This window comes from Hemicordylus capensis, chromosome 3 (genome assembly GCF_027244095.1).
Source record: "Hemicordylus capensis ecotype Gifberg chromosome 3, rHemCap1.1.pri, whole genome shotgun sequence".
Taxonomy (NCBI): domain Eukaryota; kingdom Metazoa; phylum Chordata; class Lepidosauria; order Squamata; family Cordylidae; genus Hemicordylus; species Hemicordylus capensis.
The window spans coordinates 50,365,431-50,387,232 of record NC_069659.1 but is presented as its reverse complement, the minus strand read 5'-3'; the positions used below and the strand labels follow the sequence as shown (position 1 = coordinate 50,387,232).

The following is a 21,802-nucleotide window of genomic DNA, read 5'->3' as shown; positions in this document are numbered from 1 at the left end:
ACCAGTCGTCTAGACAGGGGAAGACGGACAGACCCTGCACCCTGAGGTAGGCCACAATCACGGCCATGCATTTTGTGAATACCCTCGGGGCAGTCACCAGTCTGAAGGGTAACACATTGTACGGATAAATCATGGAGCCCATCATGAATCGGAGATATTTGCGGTGGCTCGGTTGTATGCCTATATGGAAGTACGCATCCTTGAAGTCAAGTGTTGCAATCCATTGCTCGCTGTGGAGAAGTGAGAGGATCACTTGCAACATTGTCATGCCGAATTTTTGTACTTTGATGTATTGATTTAGCCACCACAAGTCCATTATGGGGCGAATGCCCCCATCCCGCTTGGGGATTTGAAAGTATCGGGAATAAATTCCTGTCTGGCTGTGAGCCCACTGCACTGGCCTGCTTCTGCAACAACTGGTGCACCTCTTCCATCAGTACTGAAGTCTCTGGAGTGTATTTCACACCCGTGAAGGGTGGTTTCTCCTTGAATACCATCACATAACCTGTTGTGATTATGCATAAGACCCATCGGTCCAATGTTATATGGTGCTATGCTTGGGCATGGCTTGTCAGTTTGATGTTGATTCTGGCTGGGGTCAAGGAGATGATCTTCCCTGTGCTGATGTTTAAGTTGTTGCTGATGTTGCTGAGGCGATGAGGCATGTTGTACGCAGGTAAGTTGTGTGCAAGTGGGCTCTGACCCAGGTCAAAGCTGCTGCTTAGGCTGATGGGGTGTCTTGTTACGATTGGGCTGACTGGCCCTATTTCGTGGCTGGAAAGACCTCTTGTTGTTGTACCGCTGGCACAGTTGTCTGTAATCCTTGCAGTCACCTTGGCGATAATAATTTTGCCTCCTTTGATAAGGCTGGTATCTGGTGTTGGAATACCTTTGGCTCGTGAAGGAGCATGCAGTATTTCTGGACTTCTTCCACTGCTCCATTGAGTTGTCAGCGTCTTCAGAGAATAGGCCCTTGCCATCGAAAGGCAACATTTCAATGTAGTCTTTCATGTCCTGCTGCAAGGTGGTAGCTCGCAGCCAAACATGCCTTCTCAATAGTAGGGCTGAAGTTAAAGTGCGAGACTTGGACTCAGCTAGATGCTTTGCGTTAGCAAGTTGTTGCTGAGTTGCTGTTGTACGCACGAAAGCGGATTCAAACTTCTTTATAAAGTCTGCTGGATCTAGGGATGTCCGTTGGTCAAAAAGGTTCTCCCATAATGAATGGGTGAATTTGGCTTGGCAGGCAATATATTTTCCAACCTTCAGCAAGAGACAAGCTGTTGAATATGTACGCCTGCTGAGTACATCCAGCTTGTGGCCCTCCCTGTCAGCAGGTGTTGTATGTCACCACCCCCCTATAGAGGTAGAAGCGCAGTCAATGACTAGCAAATTTGGTGTGGAGTGATGCATTAAGTATCATTATTCTCCTCTTGTATTCTGTAGAGGGCCTCAAGACGTTTGGACATCGGTGTGGAAGTCTAGAGAACATCCCAAACTGTCTTGGCCGCCTTGGAGATGACAGGCAGCATTGGTAAATATACAGGTTGTAAACCAGCCATCTTCTTCATCATATTGTAGATGGGGTCATCTAAGTCATTTGTTTTGTGTTTTAGGTCTAATCCTAGGACTTCCACCATCTCTACGACCTGCTGATGATAGCCCTTCATTTCTTCTGTGAGCAAGGTGGAAGGTAATGAGGCCAGTTCTGGACTAGGATAATGAAGCACAGGTTCCTCGGCATCTGGCTCTGAGGTATCCGATGTGTAGCTTTCTCCTTCATCTTCATCTGATGAGGAGGGAGGAGATGAGTCCTCTCGAGTATCAGTGGCGGCCGGTACGTATGTAGGCGTTTGATTGTCCATCAGCTTTGATTGTGTTGCTGAATGTTACAGCACCTGACATGGAGGCAACATTAGCAAAGATGGGAAGCTGGCTTGGATGGAGACTGTTCTCTGCTGTGTTGGGGCACAGTAGTTCTGCACAGAGGTCTCCTTATGTTGCGATACCTGTGGGTGTGGTTGCTCCCTTTCCTGTTGCCATTCTTTAAAAAGGACATATTCCTCAGGGAAGATGTTGTAGGTATTACCCCAACCACCATGTGGCAGCAGCCCCACGACTGGCATCAGTCTCACTCACAGTAATTGAAGGTGTCCTCAGTAGCGAGGGAGGTTCATCTTCAATGTCGAGGCTGTTGGTATGGAAAAGTAGCAGTAGAGAGGGTACTTTCTATGGAGTGCAACAATCTGGAGAGATGTGAAGCAGAGGGATGTTGAAATTCAATGCCTGTCTCAGAGCCTTGTTCAATGTAATAGTCCTGGTCATCCTCGACATCTAAGCCTGGTTCGACACCGAGCTCGGTGTCCTGTATAACCGTTACTTCAGTGATAGTTGCCTCCTCTATTGACTTTTTCTTCGATGCCAGCATCATAATCGGCATCGACAGTGGCATCAGGGTTGAAGCCTGTGCCGGCACTTGCATTGTTCCTTTTGGTGATGGTGTCGATGGCTTGTCTGGTGCATGAGCAGTCGTTTCGTTTAATGTTGGTGGATGTTTTGATGCCGATGCCTAACAGTGAAGAGTGCCTGATTTCCAGGGGCTGCCTCTTGACATCGACACTGGTCTTGAACACAGAATTGAGGGCAACTGACGCAACGTTGGGGCTGGGGAAAGAGAAATTGCCCAATATCAAAGGCTTTCGAAGGTCTGTAGCACTGTGGTAGAGGGAGTGTGCTCCACACTATGGCCCCGGTGTGCCTTCTTATGACTTTTTTGCTTCTTCACCAGTGGTTCCATCATCAAAGCCTTGCCCTTCGGGCTTGCCAATAGGCTTCCTGGTTTCGTAAATGGCGCCTTGCCGTTTGAGGTCAAAGCAGCCAATGTCAATGCGACCGATGTCAAGGCTTTAGGCAATGGGGCTGAGAGTTTAGACTGTGCTCTTTGCACAGGTCTCGGTGCCGAAGGAGATTCAGAGGACTGTCAGCTTGGGAGAAGGGCCTGCTCCATGAGGGTTACTTTTAAACTGGCTGCCCGGTTTTTCAAAGTTTGTTTAGAATAGGTGACACAGCCGGGGCAGCCAGTGGCATTGTGAGATTCATCGAGACAGAAAAGGCATAGATCACGCCCGTCTGTGGAAGGGAGTTTCCCCCGGCAGCTCCCACACCTCTTAAAGGTGGTTTTCTCCCTGACCTTGTCTTTCTTTCCACTCATAGGAGAGGAGTACATAGGGTTTTTCTAGGTATAGTTTATTAAATCTCTAATCCAAGCTGGCGCGCATTAGAATTACCGTTGGCAGTCTGAGGTCATCCTAGTGATCCGATCAAAACAACAAGTCTGAGGAAGAAGCAAAGAGTAATCTAAATCCAGTCTGTAATCAAGTCCAATAAAAGCCACCATAGTCATCAAGTTGTGAGGATTTACTGAAGATTTGTCGAAGTCCTTGCCAGTTTTCAAGTCAGGAATAGCGAAGAGTTGAAAGAGTAATACTAAAAGTAGCTGAGGAGCTGTAAGTTTCTGAAGGTCTGAACGCTAAGGCAGTCAGCAAGAAACTGAATAGAGAGACGCCTAACCGCTGCTATGAGGTACTGCAGCCATGTGCAGGAGGCAGTTGCAGGTGTCGCAAGGAGCTAACAAATTCTATCTGAAGCTGGTCTGTACAGGTGCAGAACCCACTGTTAAGACTGCTGTGGAATCAGTTCCCAGATCCTACCTTTCTGTTCCCACATTACCGGAGCCTGAACAGGGTTCTGCCCCACGCACCCACACAAGCAGCTCAGCAGCAAGATAAACAGTGATCAGGGAAGGATGTAAGCTGGGTTGCCAGGTATCTCATAAAGGACTGTGTAAGTGGTGTGGTGCATTGGGAAAGCACTATGCTGCCTGGCTGCTCCTTCCCCCTGGCTCTATGATAAAGATGTCTGCTGGCAGTGAGGCAACCCACAGAACCAGCAAGTGAGATAGGAGGCATGCACTTGTTCTCCTACCTCACTGTAAGTCTGGGAATGCAATCAGGGCTACCCGGGGGAGGAGCAGCAGGATCAGGAGTGATCCCAGGGCTTCACACGACCAGCCCTACCTGGTTTAGCTATGTCCTATCCAGGCAGGGCTGATCGTGAGAATGCTTTGCTGCAACACAAATATGGGAAACTCTGGAAAACACCTCCTTAAGAGATTTTAGAGAAAACATCTCTAACCTTAATTCATGTTAGAAAAGGGCTAAAATGAATTAAGCAACAAGAGGTTAATGTTATCATCTTGAAAAGCCTGAGTTTGAAAGGTAGAAATTTCTCTCACCTTCCCATCTGGCAGCTCTACATATCCTTCAATGTCTGTCAGTGCTGTTTTTCCAAACCTACCCAAAGCTCCTTGTAATTTCAGACCAGTGAAAGTAAGGGCCATCTTCCAAAACCTGACCATACAAAAATCAAGTTACTTCCTCTGCAATTTTAATGAACATTTTCGTGTTGTTGTTTTTAAATAAAATGACATCAACTTTTCACATGGACTAAATAAGTTTGGAATAGCTGTAGGCACAATCAATTGTACATTTAAACGTGCTTCTCCAATTTAATTCAACAGCATCGCTATTAAGCATTTAACTGTGTGCTGGATTCTGTCCTGTACTTTAGGCATACATAATCTCTGACATGGGCAAATTATTTCTGTGATATAATAAGTGGGTAAGATGAATTTTTATATGGATATCTGAAATCTTTTAAAAAATTAAACACTGGTTTATTTTATCTGGTTCAGAAGATTTAAAAGGGGTTTATATGAATGATGCTGCCAAATCCACATAAACACTCCAGTTCACAGTGAATTAACAGATGCCTGCAGTGGTCAAATTTGCAATGGTGTTTGAAAAACTCTTAAAAGTTTTAAAAACACAATAACTGCTATAAAAATGTATCCATGTCAGAGGAAAGGAAAGGAAAATTGGCATGAACATTCTCCAGAGATTTCTTCATGGAGAGAGTACAACAATTTGTTCATTGTTACCCTAACCTTGACCCTAACTCTTTCCTCTGGGCAAAAAGGACTGCAATATTACCCTAAATCATTTAGGGGTAGGGATAAAGATGGGTGATAACAAAAAGAAATCTATAAATGCATCAATGTTATCACCTATTTTCCATTTCTAGGGGCTAGAGTCTAGACATTGTGAAAAATCACTATGAGCATTTGTTCCCTGAGATGGTACCAATGGTAATACAGGAGGACCTCCAGGACATGTGGTTTCATGTATCCACAATCAGGTAATTAGCACCTGACCTTGGTATATGCAGGGGGAAAAACCAGGGGAAAGGGTTAAACTCACATATGTGTGGGTCGGGGTGGCCAGAAATTACCCCAGAGATCATTTTTGGCCACTGTTTTGTTTTTGGAAGCCATTTTATAGCTTTCACAAAAATGGGGCAAAACCCATGATTTTTGGCACCATGGACTACTTGGGAGCATGGTAGGGCTGGGGGGGTGTTATTTGGGGGTGATTGGGGGGAATCACTATTTTTGGCTGATTTTCAGCCGATTTTTGGCAATTTGGAGCAGTCCGGGAACCTAACCCATTGATTCCCATAGCCCTAATGCTCCATCATCCATGGATTCACTATCCACAGCCTCACCCACCCCATACACACATGGAACAGAACCCCCACGAATAATGGGGTTCTCCTGTATTTGTGGGCTTGGCTCATGGACTAACTGGACAGAACCAAGGAATAGTGAGAACTCCTAATTTCAGTTTAGTAATTTTATATTACTATAGTAAATCTTTATAATGTGGGACTTGGATAGATCTTTAAAATGCACTTTATGTAGAGTTCTGTGCCTGAGAACAGCCAGCCACACAGCGTATCAGTAGTAAGTATCATCATTTATTTTACAGCAATCAAAAGCTATTTAATAACCCATTTTAATTGCCCAAAGACTCAGGTGCGTAGCAAGGTTGGAGCGGGCCCAGAGACGAGATTTTAAAATGCCCCCCCCCCACTGAAGCTCAGCTCATGAAGTAAAGAAATCTTAAATGAGGCTGAGTAGTGGTAACAAAAAGCATAGTAAAATTTATATATATAAAAAACCTATGTGCCACCATAGAACATCATCCTTAATTTTTTTTTTATTTTTTATTTTTGGTAAATTTAATGATACTCGAGAAAGACATGCTGTTCTGGTAGCTCCAGGTCTTAACACTCACATCAGTTTCAGAGGATGAATACGACTGAAGGAAACCCGGGCGAGTGTGCAGCTCGGGGAGTCAGTCATGCATGGAAGAGCCAGCGTGGTGTAGTGGTTAGAGTGCTGGACTAGGACCGGGGAGACCCGAGTTCAAATCCCCATCCAACCATGATAGTAGCTGGATGTCTCTAGGCCAGTCACTTCTCTCTCAGCCTAACCTACTTCACAGGGTTGTTGTGAGGAGAAACTCAAGTATGTAGTACACCACTCTGGGCTCCTTGGAGGAAGAGCGGGATATAAATGTAAATAAATAAATAAATAAATGTGACTTACCTCTGGGGGCCCCCCCAAGGCAGTGGGCCCCCAGATAACTGTCTCCCCTTGCCCTATTATAGTTACGCCCCTGCAAAGACTGTACACTACTATTGTGGAATGTGAAACAAAAATCAGATTGCAAATTCCAGAAATATTATGTGCTGATCCAATGTAGAATTTACACAACTTTTTTTAAAAAGTATGCCATTCTTGTATTGCACTCCTGAAGATCAAAACATGCTCAGATCATTACTCCAACTGGATTTATGCACTAGACAAAAATATTATCATCATTGGGAAATAGAAATATTTGAGAACAGAAAATCAATTAGAATTTCTTGTATTTTCAATGTGTGCTACAGGTTTTTACAACTGTGCTTTCACTGACAAAACATTTCAAAGAATCAGTGCATATGCCTCAATTATACTTACTTTATGTGTCCTGAACCAGATGTGGTAAGCTGTTCTTCATTTTCAGGGGAGAAGGTGACTTTATAGACATCTTGTGCAAATGCTTTTGATCTCAGTACAATCTTTTCCTGTTTCCAATCCCAAACTGTCAACATATAATCAGGACTGCTCCCAACAGTGGCTATCAAGGTGCCAGAACGATTAAAATCAGCAAATGCATATGCTTCCTCTGTTCCACCTGGAAATAAGATGAAACAGGTTTCTTGATGTAATATGAACAATCAAGAAAACATACAAGTTTGCCAGATAATCAGCTTGCATGTGGTACAAACTATATATATGCATTCTTGAAATAAGGATTGGTATAAGTGCAGGGAGCCATCTTATTTATTCATCCACTTTTTCTATGTAAACCACTTTGAACAGTTTTATTGAAAAGTGGTATATTCATCATCATTGTTGTCATAGCAGTCATTGTAGTTTGACTACTCAGTGTTGGAAGTTAAGGACTATGCTCTGTCTCTTGTCTCAAAGACAGTGGAGGACAGACTAGTGAGTCAGAGGGCTAGAGGGTCAAGACATTGGTCATCCCTTCTCTACTGCTCTGACACTATCCCTTTGAAATGTAGATTGGTACTCTTAGGGATTAACTTCCTCCCTCTCTTCTCTTCCTGTTCCCCTACCTTGCAACATGGCAAGCTCTTCTCCCTGCACCATGTGTGCAGAGAAGATGCAGAATCCATCTGCTTCCAGCTAGATAGATTAGAGATCCTAACTCCTCACTTTCCTATCTAGAATGGAGTTATCTAATAAATGCCTTATATATTGATTTGAAACTATGAATTGGCTCCAAGTTACTTTACTCTCAGCATACACGCATGCCTAAATAAATTCCGCTGTGTTGTGCCTCTGTGCACTCTGCTATAATGAAAAAGCGATTCTCTTACCACAGAGAATTCCCAACACTCAACATCTGGGATTTGACAAAAGAACTAGTTCAAGAGGCTTTCTTAATGGAAGATTCCTCAGGCAAAGGGAAACTCCATAAAAGGTGAGTCATATTCCCCTACTCACCCTCATCAGGAGTGTGTGTGTATGTGTGAGTGAAAGAACAAAAGAAGCAGTTTGGGTTAACACAAGCAGTATGGGGATGAAAGAGGAACAGTGAGTTTTGGAGTAACTGAAAGAAAAAGCAAGTCGACTGATAACTGAAGCACCTTGGGCTGCAGGACAAGTGCCTGGAAATCTAAAGTGATCTATTGTTGCTTTAGGAGTACACTGCTGCTTACTTACACTTGATGCTCTATTTGTAAATAAACCAAATAATACAGAAGCCCCAGAAGCCTCCAATAATTTCTCCACCAAAGGAAGCCAAACCTAGTCAGTGCTACCCCTGGAAGTTCTCTTCTCTGGGGAAGTGGGGCACATGTAACTTTATAAAACAATACAGAGCAATCAAAAATTAGAAACAAGAAGTTTTGGTAAAAACTAATCTGCCTACTTTCCATTCATTATCCATACAACTGGACTAAATTTGGTCCAAATTGGTTCAGCACTTCACTAGTTAGCCCAATTGGGCCTCAAATGTGCACCACTGAGGTGTCCCTATGTGTCCCTACAACTGTAGCAAATTTGGTTCAAATCAGTTAGACAGTTCACAAGTTAGCCCACTTGCGCTTCAAATGTTTACGTGTCCACCGTCTTGAACTGGGGTGGATTACATATTCACAAACCACACTACTGAGGTATCCCTTTGTGTCACTCACTACAACAGCACCAAATGCAGTCCAAGCCAAGTTAGGTGGTTCACAACTTCGTCCACTTGCGCCTCAAGCATTTATACCAGGGATTCTCAAACTTGGGTCCTCAGATGTTATTGGACTTCAACTCCCATAATCCCCAGCCTCAGTGGCCTTTGGTTGGGGATTATGGGAGTTGAAGTCCAATAACACCTGAGGACCCAAGTTTGAGAATCCCTGATTTATACATCTGCCATCTTGAATCAGGGTGGATGACATCATTACAAACTACAGCATTGAGGCATCCCTATGTGTCCCTACAGCTGTAGCAAATTTGGTTCAATTCGGTTAGGTGGTTCACAAGATTGAACCACCATCTTGAATCGTGGTGGATGACATCATCACAAACTATGCCACTGAGGTGTCTCTATGTCTCCCTACAGCTGTACCCAATTTGGTTCATATTGGTCCAGCCATTGCAATGTTGATAGGGACACACACAGAGACACCCAGACACAATGCCGGGTGATCTCATAACTAACTTACTTTCCTTAAGGAAAGTAGGCCAACAATGGCCTGCATCTTATGCAACATTAGGAGGGTGATTCCAATCTGCCCATGCTGCTACAGGTTTGCAGTAAAGCCCTAGCAGTTTGGGATATTTGCACACACTCCTGAAGTACTAGTTAGATAGGAAATACGTTGCCTAACTGTTAACAATGTGTTTCCAATATGGGTGGACTATTTAAAGAAAATTTAAGGAACTGTATGTATATAGAATTGATACTATAGTGATAAGCATCTCAGTTAATAATGAAGGGGGGCCAGTAATGAAGAACATAGAACTAAATTCTTAAAATTTTGCCCTTCTTTTAATATTTGGCCATACTTCCATTTCCTTTTCTCTAAAGTAAACAGATAAAATTACCTGTATCACATGATTTTACAAAGATTAAAGGTGGTTCACAACTTCGCCCACTTATATTCATTATATATTTCATTATATAAAAACACTTATACCTGTTTAAAAGAGGGGAAGTCTGCTATTTATAACACACCTTTATAAAAATCACACAAGAAATCTAAACTACAATACTGCTTTAATTTCTGCTAATCTGTAGGTATCCAAAATTGTGAAGGGGAACATATTTTCACTTACCTCGGAGTATTCTGTAGGGCCTCAAAGAAGGATATTCATAGATAATCATGTTTGGCTTCCATCCTTTTTCTCCCACTGCAAAGTGTGTTTTATTAGGGTGTGCCTAGTAGAAGCAAATACTTTTTTTTACTTATCCCCTTTGCATCTCTCCAGGAAAGTACTGAATTATTAGCCACTCACTCAGTGCCATATTGAGGCACAAGCAAAGCAAGCTACAGCTTAGGACCTCACATTATGAGGGGCCTCTGAATACCAAAAAAGGGACTAAATTTCAAGTTTTACATAATTGGTGGAAAAATAAAGAAGAAAGGGGGGGGAAGGACTCTAAAACAGATATTATTGTTCTGATAAGACAAAAATATACTTATAGGGCTAGACAATTATTTATCATACTGAGTTTATAAATCTGTGAGAAAATAACTGAAAGTCATATTGAAATTTTATTAGACCAGGCCCAGTTTAGACCAATGTCGGCCATCACAGTTACAGGCAGCGTCCGCCTCTTCAGACGAATGCTGCTGTAACCACAAGCTATGTGGTGAGGGAGGTGAGTGGCAAGCCAGTGCAGGACTTCCGGACCATGTTGTAATGCTGTGGGGCCTTTTGAGCTCGACATAGCTTATGACATAGCACAGAGCCCCTGGTGGCACAGTGGTAAAACTGCCGCCCTGTAACCAGAAGGTTACAAGTTCGATCCTGACCGCGGCTCAAGGTTGACTCAGCCTTCCATCCTTCCAAGGTCGGTAAAATGAGTACCCAGAATGTTGGGGGCAATATGCTAAATCATTGTAAACCGCTTAGAGAGCTCCGGCTATAAAAAGCGGTATATAAATGTAAGTGCTAAGTGCTATGTATTGTTTATTTATTTAAAATATTTATACCCTGCTCCTCCAGTGCTTACTACAATAAAATAGATACAAAACTTAGAGCCTCAGCATCCAGCTCTGCACTCACTGTAGGATTATGAAATGAATCGTGGACACAAGCGATAGGTTGGCGAGCCCCTGCCTACCTTGTCTGAGCTTTCCTCTACTCCACATTTCCTGGTTAGGCTTTGAACTAGTGCTGTGCTAATTACTTTCAAAAGGTATACAGTAAATAGTGCAACCTGACTGGTGTGCTGCTGTTATAAAAGATACATTCCTCACAAACACCACAAAATTAACTACTACTACAACAAATATTTATATACCACTTTTCAACCAGTTCTCAAAGCAGTTTACACAGAAAAAACAAACAAGATGGTTCCCTGTCCCAAAAGGGCTCACAATCTAAAAGGAGATAAGGTAGACACCAGCAACAGCCACTGGAAAGATGCTGTCCTGGGGTTAGATGGGACCAGTTGCTCTCCCCTTGCTTAATATAAAGAGAATCACCACTTTGAAAGGCGCCTCTTTGTTCAGTTAGCAAGGCATAAGTCTTAGACAAGGACAGCAGACAGCTGTACTGTCTAAAGTGTGGGCCATGGGCCAAAATGTTGCTCATGTGGGTCAAAGAACATGTTACACTGAACATGTAATTTGGCCATACATGGGGGTTTTTTTAAGTGTAACTAGCAGGAGCAGAAACCTTGATTGGGATCTGGACTAGAGATTTGCACGGAACCTGTTCGAAGAACTGGCGATTCCGCCAGTTCGAAGGCGGCAGGGGTCTATATTTGAAAGCTGGGGAGGGTGCACTTATCCCTCCTGCTGCTTCCCCCCCGCTGGCGTCCCTAGAATTCAAAGCCCATAGGGGCGGCAGCGTACCTCCCTGCCGCCCCGTTGCCCTCGTCTTCTGGATATGACCGGGAGTCACCGACGCACCTGTGCACGCCAGCACAGACATGCGCAGGCGCATGACATGCACGCACTCGTGACAGTGTGTGCTGGTGCACGCAGGCACATTGGCGACTTCCAGTCATATATGGAAGACAAGGGCAACAGGGCGGCAGGGAGGTACACTGCCACACCGATGGGTGTTGCATAACATGGACGCCAGCGGGGTGAAAGCAGCAGGAGGGGTAAGTGCACCCCCTCCCGCTCTTAAAGATAGACCCCCGTCACCTTCAAACCTCCCTGCCGCAGTTCCGTGCACATCCCTAATCTGGACTACACTGCATGGAGAGGGTTTTTTTTTTTTTTTACTCTATTCCACAGCACTGTGATCCTCATCCTGATTGGAATCCCCTGTACTAAAGAAAAAAGAAAAAAAGGACAGGGCCAAAAAGGGTTTTAGTGCAACGTACAGTTTTCAGAAAGAGAGAGAGAGAGAAACTAGTCTTGTGGTAAAACTGGTCTTGTGGTGGCAAGCATGAATTGACCCCTCTGCTAAGCAGAGTATGCCCTAGTTTGCATTTGAATGGGAGACTACATGTGTGAGCACTGTAAGATATTTCACTTAGGGGATAGGACCACTCTGGGAAGATCATCTGCATGTTTGCATGCAGAAGGTTCCAAGTTCTTTTCCTGACATCTCCAAGATAGAGACTCCTGCCTGCAACCTTGGAGTAGCCTCTGCCAGTCTGTGTAGGCAATACTGAGCTAGATGGAACAATGGTCTGACTTGGTTCCTATGTAACTCTCCCATCAAAGAACCCTGCTTATTTTTCTACAAAGGAAAAATTCAAACAAAAGATCTTAACCGATAAAACAAAAATGTCATACCGTGACAACACCAATCCCTCCACCGCTTGTGCTTCGAAGATATTTCTGATATTTAGATTTCAAGTCCAGAAATACTAGCTGGTTGCCAGCTATGTACATGAGTGTTTGACTATCCATCACCTGGAGATTTGCACGTTTAGTGCAGTCATAACCAAAGGAGTGCCTGAGATGTTCTTACTAAGGAAAATAAGTGATGCTATTACCTATGTCACAGTAAAGATGCCACTAATAAATCCCAGAGAGAGACTGGCAAGTACAGAATATACTGTATACTAATTCTAACAGCAAGGCTTATTTAAAGTTCTAATCAACAGCTGGGATCACAGTAAGAGGTTTTTATATTAAAGAGAGAGAAAAAACATATGCATCAAATAGAGACTTTTGTACTATCATTTTGGTATTATTAGTAAACCGCCCAGAGACGTAAGTTTTGGGCGGTATAAAAATATGTTAATAAATAAATAAAATAAAAGAGTATATTACCACTGTTCTCTATAGCACTTGAGCATTGTCTATTTTCATGCTGTTTTTTTCTAAAGAAAATACAAAGGCAATTGGTTATGTCCATAGTAATTGAGAGGCAGAAACAAAACAATATCTCAGTCTATGTTTTTCTGCCAATCTGTTGTGAAATATTAAATTACTTCACTGAGGTCCAGAGAAAAACATCCTCTGTAACTGACAGTGGCTGGAGACTGAAATTATTATGTTCTAATATAATAATTATAATATAACTATTATATTAGAACATAGTCATTCTATGTTCTAACACGTGCAACGCTGGAGAAAATGGATACATAAGAGTAAGGAGGTTGAGTGGTATGCCGGAATCTGGAGTCACAAATGGGAATGAACACAACTCTTCGTAGTTATAGAAAAAGCTTTCAGATATTTTCTTCTCTATCACAACCTTTTTCTTTTTCACTGGCTCTGGAGGTTGTTCAGGCTCTGTTAGTGACAGTTCTTCCTCCTCGTCTTCTTCTGGATTTCAAAAACATCAACATAAAGAAAGGCATATATTTTTCAGTCAGAAAGTTTATGGAATACAAATAAAAAACTATAAAACTGTAAAAATAAAGCATTTTCAGAAAGAGAAGTAATATGAACTGTCCAGGGAGGATAAATTGTACTTTGTGGTTTTAACAGGTTGTGGGTAGGCAGATTGTGGCTGAATTTTAGCTCAAAGTGTGTTCTAGACTGTGATGTCCAGAACAGTTCATTGGTGTAAGGGAGAGAATCAACACCTGGAAGGCCTGCTGTGAAGCTCACAGCTGTGGATCTAAATTGCATCCATATATCAGCCTGGCAAGGAATACAGTAAGTAAAGACTAATTATCATAAGACTTGAAAAGAAGGAATCCGGTATTTCCTGAAGATGACATAGGGTGGGGCCATCCACAAGAATGGACAGGGGAATCCCATCCACAAGGGGGAATGAAGTTCCTGTGTTAAGGGGACTAGGCCTAGGAAGCATTTTGAGCTCATGCCGAAATGAGCCAGTGGTACAATTGCCCTTCTTCACTGACACCACACTCCCAAAGAGAATGCATTAGCTGTAACTCTGTACCTCTACAAGAGTGTTACAGTGATAAAAGGATGCTTCTCAGATTACTTATGTTGTCCTAGTCTGACTGACCAGTTAAGAACGTGGATAGAAGCAGGAGCTCCAACTGTCCCTATTTACCACGGACAGTCGTTTTTTGATTTGCTGTTCCTGATAAATCACTGCCCCTATTTTTGCCTGTTGAAGATAACCTGTTCAGCTTTTCCTCCCATGCGACTTTCTGTCATTCTTGAAGATTCAGCTCCCCCAACCCCATGAGATCTAATTTCCAATAGAAATTAGATCACCTGTCACTGTTGGAACAAGAAAGGACATAGTCCCATCCATACTTTATTTTCTAAGATCTCGCAACTGTTAGAGGACAAAATATCAACACATTTAAAATATGAAAAAATACACGCTGCTTAACTGTATTATTCCAGATGGCAATCTTACTGGAATTATGTTTCTCAGGAAACAGATCCCACAAACACTTCAGACAAACGAAAAACAATTTTTCTCCCCATAAACTGCCTTCTGCTTTAAGTTATAGTTTATACTATCTTTATCAATCTTTGTACATTTAAGAGTTGGTAAACTATGGTACTTGGATTTGATTGGGGGTGGGGGGAAGATTTGGTTTTGTTACAGGGCAGAACTGCATTAACACCATTTCCTACGCTACAGATCATCCTTCCAGTCTATGCTCTGTATTGTTACTGAAAAACAAATAAAAAAACATTCTTTTTTAACAAATCTCCAAGCGGGTAGGTGGATGCATTGTGTCTCTAGTGCACCTGCATGTAAATGAATGGGCGTGCAGGCTGTTGGGGAGAGTGCTGCCACAGCAGGAAGCTGCGTGGAGCAGTGGGCAAGCAGATAAGGACTTGCTGTACTCAACTTTAAAGATCCCGCTTGCTGCCGCCTCCACCCCCCAGCACTGCACTTGAATCATCAAACTGGTTCAGCTTCAAACTGGGACACAAACCTTGGTTCGTGCACATATCTACAAAATTGTTAAACAAACTGAAGAACAGGCCTTGCTGAAAGAGAACCAGCACGGCTTCTGCAAGGGCAAGTCTTGCCTCACTAACCAGTTGGAGCTCTTTGAAAGTGTCAACAGGCATGTGGTGGATAAAGGTGATCTGGTTGACTTAGTATACTTGGACATCCAGGAAGTTTTTGACAAAGTTCCCCACCAAAAGCTCTTGAGTAAATGGAGCAGTCATGAGATAAAAAGGGAGGTTCATGTGTGGATTGGTAATTGGATGAAGGACAGGAAACAGAGGGTAGGACTAAATGGACAGTTTTCATAGTGAAGGGATGTAAGAAGTGGAGTATCCCAGGGATCTGTACTGGTACCAGTGCTCTTTAATGTGTTCATAAATTATCAAGAAGTTGGGATAACCAGTGAAGTGGACAGATTTGCAGATAACACTCAACTATTGGGATCCCCCAAGGATCTGTACTGGGACCAGTGCTCTTTAAGTTGTTCATAAATTATCTAGAAGTTGGGGTAAGCAACAATGTAGCCATTTTTGCAGATGACACTAAACTATTTAGGACAGGGAAATCCACAGCAGACTGTGAGGAGCTCCAAAAAGATATCTCCAAACTGGATGACTAGGAGACAAAATGGAAAATGTAGTTCAATGTAAGCAAATGTAAAGTGATTTATATCTGAGCTGGAAGTGACTGACCAGGAGAGAAAACTTGGGGTTGTAGTGGACAGCTCATTGAAAGTGTTGACTCAGTATGCGGAAGCTGTGAAAAAGTCCAATTCCATGCTAGGGATCATTAGGAAGGGGATTGAAAATAAAAATGCTAATAATATCATGCCCTTATACAAATCTATGGTGTAGCCACATTTGGACGACTGTGTGCATTTCTGGTCACCGTATCTTAAGGAGGGCATTGTAGAACTGGAAAAGGTGAAGAAGAAGGCAACCAAGATGATCAGGGGCCTGGAGCACCTTCCTTATAAAGCAAAGCTACAGCATTTGGGGCTCTTTGGTCTGGAAAAGAGGCAACTACAGGGAGACATGATCAAGGTGTATAAAATTATGCATGGAGTAGAGAGAGTAGAGAGAGAGAAATTTTTCTCCCTCTCTCACAACACTAGAACCACTGTCTGTGCCATGAGACTGAAGGCCAGGAAATTTAGGACCAACAAATCAAGTCCTTTTTCACACAGCACATAATTAATCTATCAAATTCTCTGCCATGGGATGTGATGATGGCCACTAGCTTGGATGGCTTTAAAGGGGGCTTAGACAACTTCATGGAGGACAGATCTATCAATGGCTACTAGTCTAGTGGCTGTAGGCCACCTCCAGCCTCAGAGGCAAGACCCTATAAATACCACTTGCAGGGGGGAAACAGCAAGAGAGAGGGCATGCCCTCACCTCTTGCTGTGGGCTTCTCAGAAGCATCTGGTGGGCCACTGTGTGAAACAAGATGCTGGACTAGATAGGCCACAAGCCTGATCCAGCAGGGCTGTTCTTGTTCTTATGTTCTTAAGTTAATTTAAATGTATGTGTCACAAGCCCATAGACTGCTGGGAATATTCACCTTCACTGCCAAGGCTACCATCACCCTCATCATCTTCTGCTGGCTTTTCTCCTTCCTGCTCCCCCATATGTGATGATCTCTTTTCTGAAAAGAAGGAAATTATGTTAACTCATCTCTGCTTTGCTTAAGTAAAGATGCTAAAGTGTTTTACCTGTCTACTTTCAAATATTAAATCAATTTAAACAAGTAATGTACTGACACAGGAAAAGACATGCATAGCACAGAATAGACTACATTGTAAAATACAGTAAATTACAATACCAAAATACCCAGTCTCATCTGCTGACTAATGTCACACTCACAGAATGACTTTTCACTCATTCGAGGGGAGGAGGGATTTTTGATGATCCCCCTTTCCCTCTGCTGCTCCCCCAAAATAAGTCCTTGATGATCCGCCATCCTCAAGAATTTCGGGGGCATCATGGGTGGCTGATGGAAGGGGGAATTGGCAAAAATCCCATCTCGTCTTGTGCAAATGGAAAGTATTTGTGTGAATGTAATATTAATCAGGATGTGAGTGAATGTGCTGAAGCAATGCCAAAACAAAATCTTTGTATGGGCCATCAGTAACAAACACTCTGAATGCTGGGCTTAGAGACCCAAGTGCAAATTCTGGCTTCACAGAAAATATTTGTGCCCCAGTTTCCTATCTAGAAAATCAGATTTCTGTGGCAAATTGTATCACGTACTATAGGAGCTGCCCGAGGCTTAGATTAAAAAATAGATAATAAACATATTTATTTTTTACACTTATATACCACTCTTCCTCCGAGGAGCTCAGAGTGGTGTAAATGGTTATTTTTATTCTCACAACAACCCTGTGAGGTAGGTTAGGCTGAGAGATACATGACTGGCCCAGAGTCACCCAGTGAGTTTCATGGTTGAATGGGGATTCGAACTCTGGTCTTCGCAGTCCTAATCCAACACTCTAACCACCACAAAATAAAGCAAAACCAAATAACTGCAGCTTGCTGATTCTCTGTATATTGAGAGACTATACAAAATGGTCTTGTAAAATGCAGAGGAAAGAGTGATGGCACACAAGGACCAGGCAGTGGAGTTTTTAGTTTAATGAAAGGCAAGTGCAAACTGCATTCTATTCTTCTTCGGGTTTTTATTTGTCTGCCCTTCCTTCAGTCTAGGACTGGACAAAACTGTAAGTAAGGCACCATTCAAGAGCTGGCCTGGATCAAGGAATGGATTCACCAGAAACACCACAGGCCCCATACAGTGCTCTGAATTGTCCCCAAGGACATACTAATATGAGGTACAGCAGCAAGTGAACTGAATCTTTCATGGATATAGCTGCAGCTTCTTGGCAACCCAACCTTCTTGGGTCATGCCCAGAGGTGCACCTAGGTAATTTTGGAGCCTGGACCTAAAGGCCTTTGGAGCCGCCCCCCACCCCCGCAAGTTGAGCATCACCGCCCCCCACCCCAGACACACACACACATCATGACATAGGTAATATTTTTAACACATGGCTTCTTGAGGGCATAAATAGCAACTGAACTCACAAGAATGTAAGAAGATAAAACAGGTATATTTATGCAAATATGCATTAGCAGAAACATTTCGACATGCAAGTTAACATATTCCCATCCATTTCTTTCCCTACTCCCAACTCTGTTTCTAAAGCACCTGATCACAATCACACTCAGCCGCCCGGCACAATGCAAGTCAGTGGCAAGGCGACCACACCACTTAGGGCAGATTAAAGAGGATTTGGACGGCCCCAGGGGATGTGGAGGCCCTGGACTTTGGCCCAAAAGTTCAGGAGTAAGAGCACCTCTCATCATACAGCTATTAGGGACATGTTTTGGGGCAGAACATGGCATTTCCAGAAGAAACAGAGATTAGAGAGAAATCACCTCCCACCACCCTGCATTAAACACTGCAGTACTCTGTCTGGAAGCTCTCCACAGCGTGGGTACATCCTCCAAGTACATGGATGCTTCCTTGGTCAGGATGTCAGCTACTATTTATAAAGGGGAGAAAGGCAAGGTGGGTAACATCCTGACTAATGTTGTGCTTGCAGAATAAGTAAGGTTGTGCTAGTGCAAGAAGACCATGTTCCTGCGTGAAGGCATTGTTATGTTCAATACAGCACTATTGCACAAATACTCCTTTTAAAATATATGAGGCATGCCACAGGTTGCAAAAACATGCTTGTGCGTCCACAACATGAGTCTGAAACAAAAGCTCCAGACCTAGTGCAAGAAACCTTGCCCTAGTACAATGTTGTTACACAAGGACAATGTTGGTCAGGGAGTTGTCCAGGAATTTTATTCCAGAAATATTTATGGAAAATGAGATGTAGTATATATGAAGTAAACAAAGGTTTATGCAATTCAAAGAATGTGGTTTTTGGAAGAATTGCAGATGATTTGGTAGATGGATGCAAGATATGAAGTTATTTTATAAATGTCATTTGGTACCAGAAATGTTTATGGAAAATGAGATGTAGAGTATATTGAGTAAACAAAGGTTTACGTAATTCAGAGAATGTGGGTTTTGGAGGAATTGTGAATGGTTTGGTAGATGAATACAAGATATGAAATTATTTTATAAATGTCCATTGGTATTGTATTGTATCAACTGTTTTGATCAGGTCATACAGGCAGTGTGCAATTGGAGATATTTTGTGTGTATTTGTATATTATGAATGAAATTTAATAAATAAATTTTAAAAATCCTTCACAACTGTGAGAAAGGATAACAAAATGCCTCCTGAAATGGTAAGCAATTCTTACCTTCAGATACTTTCTCCGACTCTTTTTCTTCTTCTGGTTGTCCATTCCGGTCTGCAAAAATCACAAAGTTCTGTTGGATCCTCTTAACAGAAATCATTTGAGCAACACAAAACATGACCCTCAGTTTTCCAGCTAGTCCTAGAAGGTTTTGGGAAGTATCTATATATTTAATTCTCTTAAACGTACCCGTCACTAATCCCATGTGTGGCAGCTCTCGCGAGAGTTTGGAGAGCTGCCAGATAGCGATGGGGATGGGCAACATATAACAGAAATTTCAAACAAACCCTGGCTATTCAGGGATTGTAAAGACCAAACTGCACCAGGGACAACCACATAGAATTGGTTTAGACAGCCTCTGCTATATACATATCTATAGTTACGTTGTGTGAATTATTTATTATTTGCTTCTGTTTGTTTTATTTGTTTTTGTTTCTATTTGTTTCTATTTGTTTTTATTACCATCATCAAAGAAAGACTTGTGTAATCAGGTGAGTCTAGTGATTGCAGGAGGAGTCTAGGGCAATGGGAATGAGGTTATTTCCCAGATGTCCTCATAATGTGTGTGTGGGGGGGGGGGTCACAAATAGTCCTCTCGGGTCATTAGAAATAATCCAAAAGTAACTAATATCTTTATAGGACAGGACCAAATAAAACATACAAAATAGTGACTAAGCCTTGATTTCATTAGAGCTCTTTGTAAGGCTGAATAGTATTTATATTTATTTTTATTTCTACATTTATATCCTGCACTTCCTCCAAAGAGCCCAGAGCAGTGTACATGGTTATGTTTATCCTCACAACAACCCTATGGAGTAGGTTAGGCTGAGAGAGAAATGACTGGCCCAGAGTCACCCAGTGAGTTTCATGTCTGAATGGGGATTCGAACTCAGGTCTTCCCGGTCCTAGACCAACACTCTAATCACTACACCACAAAACATAGCAGGGAGGGGAATAAATAGTGCAGATCACAATTTAAAAGCTCCAGTTTTCAGCTTCACCATGCCAAAAATACCTTTTGTCCTCCCCCACTTTTGATTCATACTCAGCCTGAAGAAGACTTCTGCAAAACTCAAAGGTTTGCTCACTACTTTGTATGTGACGTTTTAGTTGGTTGCTTTGACTGCTTGACTAACTGAGAAAGGTTGAAGCCCAAACTTGACTGCTTTTCTAACTGAGAAAACGATGCTACTCCTGCTTGAGCATTTCCAAAGGGGCAGATTCGAGCGTGAGGGCTCCCTGATAGCAACTCCAGTGAGAAATTTCCAATAAGTATGGGTACCTTTTGCATCGGGAGACTCGCTCTCCTTCTTCGGCTCCATGGCTGGTTTGCTTGTTGCTAGGCAACTAATTCAAGGCGCGCGAAGATTTCTGGGAAATGGAGTTCAAAACGAACGTGCGTGCGCGGAGAACACAGAAGCTTGTCAATGTTCGGGGTTGAGAAGTGATCGTTGTCCTTCGTTCTGCTTCTCGCAGCCGCTCCTGTTGCGTACGTTTTGTGTCTTATTTAAAGGTATTCTGGGGGGAAGCAATAAATAAAAAAAATAAAACTTAAAGCGTTTGCAAGGCAAGCAGACAGCGAACATGATCCTATGCACGTTTAATCGAAAGATCCCACTGAGTTCAACAGGTCTTTCTCCCAAATAGATGTGCAGAATTGGAGCCTTACAGAGAGAGAGAGAGAGAGAGAGAGAACGAACCCAACCCAACCGGTTCTGCTGTTGTCAAAGGCGGGGAACTTCTGGTTACAACCCTACATTTCTACTTTTTAAATTTTGTTTTAGTTGGTCAGGTGCAGTCTAAACTGCAGCTGTTTAAAAAAGACACTCGAATAACCTGATCCAATGCAATTAGGCGCCGTTTAGGTGCACTGAAATAAGGGGCTTTAGGCACATCAAACTCTGCACAGGATCGGGTCGTTCCTGTTTTCCTAAGTGCTCCCTAGAACCCTCTCCAGGAACGTAGCTAGCTAGGGGAGAGGGGGCCTGTTCACTCCTCTCCCCGGTGGCCCCTCTGAGTGAGGAAGATACTGAAGAAAATGCGGAGGGGTTGAGCTGGGGGGGGGGCCGGATTCTTTGAACCCATCTGCTCAGTTATATCCTGAGTTCTCCAAATGCTTTCACGTTGCTTTAGGCTAAAATACTTGAAAGTAGAAGTTCACGTAACCCTTCATGGGAGAGGAGAGGACTGCAATCCAATATACAGCTGTGTTTTTAATTTCGCTGCTAAGTCGGCTATTTATTTATTTATAATAACTGGCCTAAGAGGCCAGTTATTGGTAGGAAGGCAAGATTTGTATCTTTTAACTTGTATTATGTTATTGTCAACCGCCCAGGGACGAAGGTTTGGGGCGGTGTACAAATTTGACAAATAAATATTCTTTTCAAGCTGGGGTGGAGGGAAGGGGCTGGCTGGGGCGTAAGCCCACTTTAATTTGATAGAACGGACTTCCGAGCAAACTAGTCGGAAGAGCTCTGGCAATCTAAGGGACTTTTCA

General features: G+C 42.8%; 1 protein-coding gene across 4 annotated transcripts in view; it reads right to left on the bottom strand.

The window, feature by feature from the left end:
• Nucleotides 1–20,823, bottom strand: part of CFAP44 (cilia and flagella associated protein 44) — a 96,135-nt gene extending 75,312 nt beyond the window's left edge. Inside the window, exons 1-8 of one of the 4 annotated variants that reach the window (XR_008318834.1) lie at nucleotides 20,588–20,823; nucleotides 19,309–19,359; nucleotides 16,556–16,639; nucleotides 13,239–13,422; nucleotides 12,442–12,604; nucleotides 9,797–9,899; nucleotides 6,920–7,136; nucleotides 4,292–4,406 (exon numbers count right to left, since the gene is read on the bottom strand). Coding sequence is in view for 3 of the 4 variants with exons in the window: in XM_053305872.1 (XP_053161847.1) it covers nucleotides 4,292–4,406; nucleotides 6,920–7,136; nucleotides 9,797–9,899; nucleotides 12,442–12,604; nucleotides 13,239–13,422; nucleotides 16,556–16,639; nucleotides 19,309–19,359; nucleotides 20,588–20,627 (957 nt within the window). In the remaining variant the exon portion in view is untranslated. Of the gene's footprint in view, nucleotides 1–4,291; nucleotides 4,407–6,919; nucleotides 7,137–9,796; nucleotides 9,900–12,441; nucleotides 12,605–12,924; nucleotides 12,975–13,238; nucleotides 13,423–16,555; nucleotides 16,640–19,308; nucleotides 19,360–20,587 lie in introns of those variants that run through there. The other 3 variants (XM_053305872.1, XM_053305871.1, XM_053305873.1) reach the window with 3 other exon arrangements.
• Nucleotides 20,824–21,802: the final 979 nt, after the last annotated feature.